Raw genomic sequence first — 7,279 nt, forward strand, 5'->3', positions numbered from 1 at the left:
CCTGGATGAGACCTCTAGAGAGTACGTCACGATTTGGACGCGCATGGGGTTGTTTCAATACACCCGCTTACCTTTTGGGGTCTGATCTGCTCCAGCTATTTTTCAACGCGAGATGGAGAACTTGCTCAGGGGTCTGCCACATGTAGCGGTCTATTCTCACGACATTCTCATAACTGGTTCAAATGATGCCGATCGCTGTCGCAACCTCCGTGCGGTACTAGGCAAACTTCAAGAATCTGGCCTCAAGTTGAAACTCGAGAAGTGCCACTTCTTCATACCCCAAGTTGAGTATCTCGGACACATTATCAGTAAGGAAGGCCTCTCCCCGAACATGGACAAGGTGTCTGCCATTCTGCATGCTCCTGTGCCACAAGATGTCAAGGAACTTCAAAGCTTCTTGGGACTCGTCAACTTCTATCGGCGTTTCTTGCCCAACCTTTCTGCAGTTCTCCGTCCGTTGAACTTGCTTCTTGGTGATGGAAAGAAGTGGCAGTGGGGAAAGGACCAGATGCTTTCACTGCAAGCATCTGGTGACTTCAGCTCCAGTTCTTGTACATTTCGCCCAGACAGGCCTGTATGTCTCAGCAGCTGTGATGCATCACCTTACGGTATAGGGAGCTTGCACGAACGGCGGCGACGCTATGCACTCTGGGTAGGCAGCCATTTTTTTGTCAGAGGTGGCCGAGGCGGCGCAGTCGTTTTCGTGGCGTCGGCACTGCCTGTAGGCGTTATGGTGCACTGTGTAATTGTAGGCTGCAATAGTTACAGCCAGAGCAAGGCGAAGAAGCTAAAGACCGATACGAAAGACTACAGTTTCTTCAAAATTCCAAAGGTGCGCTTACACGAGTGCGGGAAGGCGAAGGAGCTGTCGGAGCGACGGCGGCGTGAGTGGTTGTCGCGCGTCAACAGACGCGGCATTCAAGAAGCTAACGCCGACAACTATTTCGTCTGTTCTCGCCACTTCGTGTCAGGTACGTGAACACTTTATGACGAATCAATCTACTCGACCGGTTGTCATTTAAGCTCAATTGCGGTTTATTTAAAAAAAAAGCGATTGACAGACTGAGCATGTGTTGACGCCGAGAGCATTTGCAGTGCAGGAATGTTTTCGTGCTCGTCATGCAATTTCGTAAAACCCTCATACTTATGACCTCCCAGGTCGACCGTCGCACTTGTTCGACGACTGCAACCCCGACTGGGCGCCGTCGATGAGCCTAGGTTACGGGTTTTCATCGCCAAACGAGTCCCGCTACCACCGTCGCAAGGAACGCTCACAACGCACAGGTAAACAAGCCTGAGCTCTTGTTTGCGCGCGGTTTCGGGCTATGCGTGTGTTTTGGAAATTCTGAAAGCCTTGTCTTTCCTTCCATAGGTGATGGGGTTCTACACCATGCCGACGAACCTGGCGACAGTGACGAGCCTGACCCAATGAGGGACTCTCCGACACACAACGCAGAAATCGAACCGACCCCTTTGGCACTTGGTACGCGAATTTGAAATTTGCCCACCTTGAAATAACATACACTATTTTTGTGATTATTTTTATTGCTACAGTGCAATTTGTATGCCCAGAAGCAAGTGCGAAAGTAGTGATGTGAAAAAAAAACATGACTTTTTCTTTCCTCTGTATCTTTATCAGAAGCTGCCTGCCAGACTGAACTCAGTGGAAGCGAAATTGACAACATGCAAGCACGTATCTCCAGCCTGGAAGAGGAGCTTAAAGAAACGAAGGCTTCAGCTTCATCGGCGAGCTTTACCAAGGAGGCCTTGCAAGGCAAAGACGACAAGGTCACATTTTACACTGGACTGCCATCATTTGTTATGCTTATGTCGCTGTTTGAGCTAGTTAAGAGCCACATGTCGCACACAGGACGAAACTCGCTGACACAATTTCAGGAAATGGTATTATTTCTGATGAGATTGCGGCTTGGATGCCAATTCCAGGATTTAGCGTTTCGCTTTGATGTTTCGCTGTCAACAGCATCAAGAATTTTTGATAAATGGCTCGATCTGTTCGTTGACAGAATTGGACCCCTTGTTCGTTGGCCAGAGAAAGAACAATTAATGAAAACGATGCCTGTGGCCTTTGTAGACAACTTTGGCCTCAAGGTTCGCGTCATACTTGATTGTTTCGAAGTCTTTATTGACCGTCCGAGCTCTTACTTGCCTCGTGCTGAGACGTGGTCTCATTATAAGCATCGCAACACAGTCAAGTTTCTGGTTGGAATATGTCCTCAGGGTGCCGTGTCTTTTCTGTCAAAGGCCCATGGTGGGCGTGCCAGTGACAAACACATCACTGAAGAATGCGGAGTTCTTGATCTTCTAGAGTATGGTGATGTAGTTCTTGCAGACCGAGGATTTTTGATTGCCGAGAGCGTTGGCATGTGTCATGCAACACTTGCTATGCCAGCCTTCACTAAAGGGAAGCGTCAGCTTTCGAGTGAAGACGTCGAAAAAACTAGAGAAATAGCAAACGTACGAATACACGTAGAAAGAGTGATCGGCATGGTGAGAAACAAGTGCAACATACTTAAGGGTTCATTGCCAGTTGAAGTACTACGAGTCAATGCGTATGGGGAGTGTCAAATTGACAAGATTGCCCGCGTCTGCTGTGCCCTCACGAATCTGTGTAATTCGGTTGTGCCTTTTGAGTGACCTTATCGCAGGAGCTGCAGGCTTAGTTTGTAATTATGAAGCAGTGCACGTAAGGCCACTAACACGCACAAAAAAAGTTGACGCAAACACAAGTGCTGTCTTAATAAGGGGGGTCTTTTAAGCAGTAAAGCATCAAGTTACAGTACAGCACTTGTGTTTGTGTCAGTTAACTGTTGTGTGCGTGTTGTGTCCTTATGTGCGCTGCTTCATAATACATCATGGCTCACCAACTAGCCCATCAATACATATTAAGTTCGTTTGTAAATACCCTGCATATGTTTTGTGGTGCATGTGTGCTGCGTTTTATTGCCTGTCATTAATAAAACGCAATGCAAGTCTCTGGAGTGTGTTCAAAAAAATTTTTTATTCACATATTTTTGCATCACTTATCCTTGTATTCTGAAATGCACCTTACCACATTGTGCTCAGAGTAACATCCAACATGAACATGCTCTAGATCCTCATTACAGTTCCTTGTGTGAATTCATTTCGGGTATTAATTCCTTTCCTTTCAATGCACTGTGCGTAAATGTGTCTATGTATGCCTTTACGAGTACACTTTTGCCCCTCCTGCTAGGGCCCAAGACGGGCCTGCAGTATCTTGTAAATAAAAATAAAAATAAAAAATTTAAGCCGAACTTGAGTGATGTTGTGGCCATAAGTAATCACTCATTTGCATTGGTCACAGTACCATTTCTTACTTTTAGGCGCTCTCTTTAGGCCTACACATCTGAAGTGGAACCATACGACTGCGCAGTTTAAACCATCACAGGCAATCATTTTGCCCTCCTCTGGGCCCTTGCATAAACAGAATACATTGCTCGTATTTGGGTCATCAGCACCTTGATCCGAAGACGCACTTGCAGGTGCCAGTTCATTTGTCGCTGCCATGTTTTCCTTCTGTGCTGTGAACCAGTGTGCCACAAGCTCGAGCAACAGAACCCTGCAAAAGAAATTTTCAGCAGCATCAAGATGCGGGGCCAGAAATGCTTGATCGGCTGCAATCCTTTGTATGCTTATGTCGTCCTTGTTCCAAATCACAAAATCGCAGTACTGCCGCTGCCACACATACATCTGTGTTTGCACTTGGTAGAAATAACGGTGTGCAGTTCTTAGCTCTAATGCACCTTTGTTTTCTGTGACAAAACTGTTACTGCCAAGCAGAAGGTCACTCAGCTTGCCATCTTTCACTGACGAAGGACACTTGACCTCAACAAGGCCTTTTCCACAGCATGAACACTCAACGAGCATGTCTGGCGTGGCACCAAGAAAAACACATTGCTGGGAAACCAGAAGCCCTGCTTCATTAAACTGTGCGTTTTGATGACTTCTGTTCGCGTGCACTTTGTACGCATGTAGTGCTTTTGGCTCATTTTGTTTTCCGTACTTCACTGGCGGTGATGAAAATTTGGTCTCGTGGGGGTAACAAATTTTCTTGACAAGGCTTGATGATGGTGCCTCGATTTTTGTGTGACATACATCATAAAGTGTGGATGCTGTGATTTGGCCCGTTCGATAAGCATACCATTTTACACTCATGCTTTGCTTCCTTGTTCTTGCCTCTATGCTCCTCTGAGCTTTCTCATTTACGCGCAGTGTAGAGTAAATCTGACGGCACCTCTCTGAAAGCTCTTGGTGAGTAAGGGTCAATACGGATCTGTCGTAAAGCCGACGCAAGTCAGCGCCTGGGCAATTCCTTACCGCCGGCACATAAAGATCGCTGTAGCACGGGTTTGTGCTTGCTGCTGCAGGTCGGTGCCCTGATTCAATTAGGGGGTCGAAAAAGTTCTTCCATTCCTCTTTTGTAGGAGCCGGAGCCACAGGTCGTGGAGGTAAATTTTGTGATGCGACAGCGTTGACGTCTCCATCAAGACGACGCTTCTTCATTGCGGACGATGCTAAGTCCATTGCAGCCACTGGACGCGCATGAAGCTTTTTGACGAGCGGAGGAAGCCAGCTGTTGGGGCCGTCAGTGCAAGAGCGCTCATCTCGCGCACGAACGCCGTACTCCACATAGAACAACAGCGCAGCGAGATGAGAGCAGGCTTCGCCGTTCCCGGCCATGCATGTACAGTGCGCGGCAAGGACCTCGCCATCACTCTTGCCCATGAACCAGACGTCGACGGGGGGCTTGTTAATGCTCTGGGAGTGGTTAACCTGGACAGAAACAAACATTAGCATCTACGGCAAAATCAAATAATTTAACACGTCTTACTTGAGTAACGACGATCACGGTGTCGGCGGCGACTTTTTTCACCCACGGCTCCCGCACCCAGCCACTCGTCACAAAGTTGTGGCCTTCGAGTGCCTTTCTCGACTTTAGCTGCTCCCGCGTAATAAACTCGTCCTCAGCACGAGAAATTCATGAATGTCGGAGCTGTCGACGCGCGGCCACAAGTCCACGTCGCTAACACAGTCGCCCGCACGAAGCGCGAATGGGTCCAGTCCGCAAAGCCTCATCTTCTCTTCGTACCGCTCGCGATCCTTTTGGCACAGCGTTGCGGTGTAATCTTCCGGTGATGCTGACATGGTGCACGGCACTCCTTGGAGTTGAACTTGCGTCGCGCTCGCACTCTATCACGCCTGAAAGCTATGCCAACGCTCGCAAACACGACTGCGCTGCTGCACTCCTCGGCCACCTCTGACAAAAAAATGGCTGCCTACCCAGAGTGCATAGCGTCGCCGCCGTTCGTGCAAGCTCCCTATAGGCGCAGTTTTGGCGCACAAAGACGCCGATGGCCGAGAACGTTCAATTGCTTTTGCTTCGAGAAGTTTATCAAAAGCAGAGCAAAACTATAGTCAACTTGATAAGGAAGCACTGGCCTTGGTGTTTGGCGTGGATCGGTTCCACCAGTACTCGTGGGGCATACCGTTTGAAGCACACACTGACCACAAGCCACTTGGACTTCTGGGTGCCAACAAGCCTGTTCCTGCGCAAGCTTCGCCAAGAATGGTCAGATGGGCTCGGAAGCTCTCCGCGTACAATTACAAACTTGTCTACAAACCTGGCAAAGAGTTCGGGCATGCCGGCCGATGCGCTCAGTAGATTGCCGCTGCCCAACGACTGCACTGCATTTCCTCGCCCTGCTGAGATCTTCATGCTGGAGGAGGCATATCCACAACTCCTCTCACCAGCTGTTGTAGCACGAGCCACAAGGGACGATCCAGTATTGAGCCATTTTGTCCTATCTGTGTTGAAAGGAGAATGCCTCCCAGCGGGACCAGAGTAGAACCCCTTCAATGCCAGAAGTGCGGAACTGTCTCCATGAAGGCTGTCTACTACGGGGATCAACAGAGGTGTGCGCAGTGTTCCCCATTAGGGCGGGCAAAGGTTCTTCGCAGCGCCCCCCCACCCTACTAAGTCAATGTATGGGGAAGATTTTGCGCCCCCCCTCCTCTTAGGTGACTGGAAGGGTCAATGTACGGGTCGGATTTTGCGCCCCCCCCTCTTAGATGATTAGGGGGGGCGGCCGCCCCCCTGTGCGCACGCCTATGGGGATCAAGAGTCGTGATTCCGAAAAAATTGCTGACCCAGGTACTTGGTGTACTCCATGCCAACCACCCGGTTATCGAGAAGAGCAAGATGATCGCCAGGAGCGATGTCTGGTGGCCAGGCATTGACAATGACATTGCAAACAGTTTGAAGAGCTGCGCTACGTTCCAGGCTCAACATCGAGCTGCCCAGCCAGTGCAGCAGACACCCTGGCATTTCCACAGCGACCCTGGTCTAGGCTTTACATTGATTTCGGGGGACCATTTCTATAGGGCATACATTCTTAGTTATAGTGGACGCCTTCTCGAAATGGATAGAAGTCTTCCCTGTGTCTTCCACATAGCAGAAGCTACCATTTGCGCCTTGAGAATGGCATTCGCCCAGCACGGCCTCCCCGACATCATAGCGGACAATGGTCCTGCTTTTACCAGTGCACAGTACCTGGACTTCTTGACACGAAATGGAATTCGCCGCATGCTGGAACCGCCGTATCATCCTGCGTCCAACGGTGCCGCAGAACGAGCAGTACAGACTGTCAAAAACAAACTCAAGAAATCTGGGTCGGGCAACTTCCAAACACAACTGTCCCGATTCTTATTCCACTACAGGACTACACCTCACGAAGTAAAGGGTCGGCCACTACGCGAACTCCTGACAGGCAGAGCCTTCAAGACACCGTTGGATGTCTTGCGGCCAAGCCTGCAGACGTCGGCACTTCTAAGGCAACTTAAGCAGAAGTTGTATGCCGACAGAGGATCCCGGCAGGCTCCGTCATTGCAACAAGGAGACAGCGTGTATGCGCGAAACTTTCGACAGGGAGCACCATGGGTGCGGGCCAGTGTTGTCGACGTCACTCCGCCGTCGGCCCGCGTCATTCTCGACGATAGGTCTATATGGCACCGACACGGTGACCACTTGCGTCTTGCCCAGACAGGGTCATCGGCTACGTCTGAAACGGATGCGCTTCGCCATGCTAGTGCTGCGGCCATACCACAACGGGAGCAGCCTCCTCTCCTTGAATCAACTGTTCCGGACATGCCGGAGCAAGAGGCTGTCGAGCCGTCTACAAGTTCGCCTGAGAGGGGCTGTGCCAAAACACTGACATTACTGCAAGCAACAGTAATACTGTAG

The 7,279-nt window shown here is 49.9% G+C and overlaps 2 protein-coding genes across 2 annotated transcripts; both read left to right on the forward strand.

Moving 5' to 3' along the window:
* Positions 1-1,415: 1,415 nt before the first annotated feature.
* LOC125757704 (uncharacterized) lies at positions 1,416-2,660 on the forward strand. Its single transcript, XM_049413599.1, has 2 exons — positions 1,416-1,483; positions 1,640-2,660. Exons 1-2 carry the CDS (start codon positions 1,429-1,431, stop codon positions 2,653-2,655), a joined length of 1,071 nt encoding a protein of 356 aa, XP_049269556.1. The 5' UTR covers positions 1,416-1,428; the 3' UTR covers positions 2,656-2,660.
* Positions 2,661-6,517: 3,857 nt separating this feature from the next.
* Positions 6,518-7,279, forward strand: LOC119386075 (uncharacterized protein K02A2.6-like). The gene has a single exon (XM_037653424.1). The coding sequence runs from the start codon at positions 6,518-6,520 to the stop codon at positions 7,277-7,279; it is 762 nt and encodes a 253-aa protein (XP_037509352.1).

The sequence above is a fragment of the Rhipicephalus sanguineus genome, chromosome 3 (assembly GCF_013339695.2).
Source record: "Rhipicephalus sanguineus isolate Rsan-2018 chromosome 3, BIME_Rsan_1.4, whole genome shotgun sequence".
NCBI classification, from domain to species: domain Eukaryota; kingdom Metazoa; phylum Arthropoda; class Arachnida; order Ixodida; family Ixodidae; genus Rhipicephalus; species Rhipicephalus sanguineus.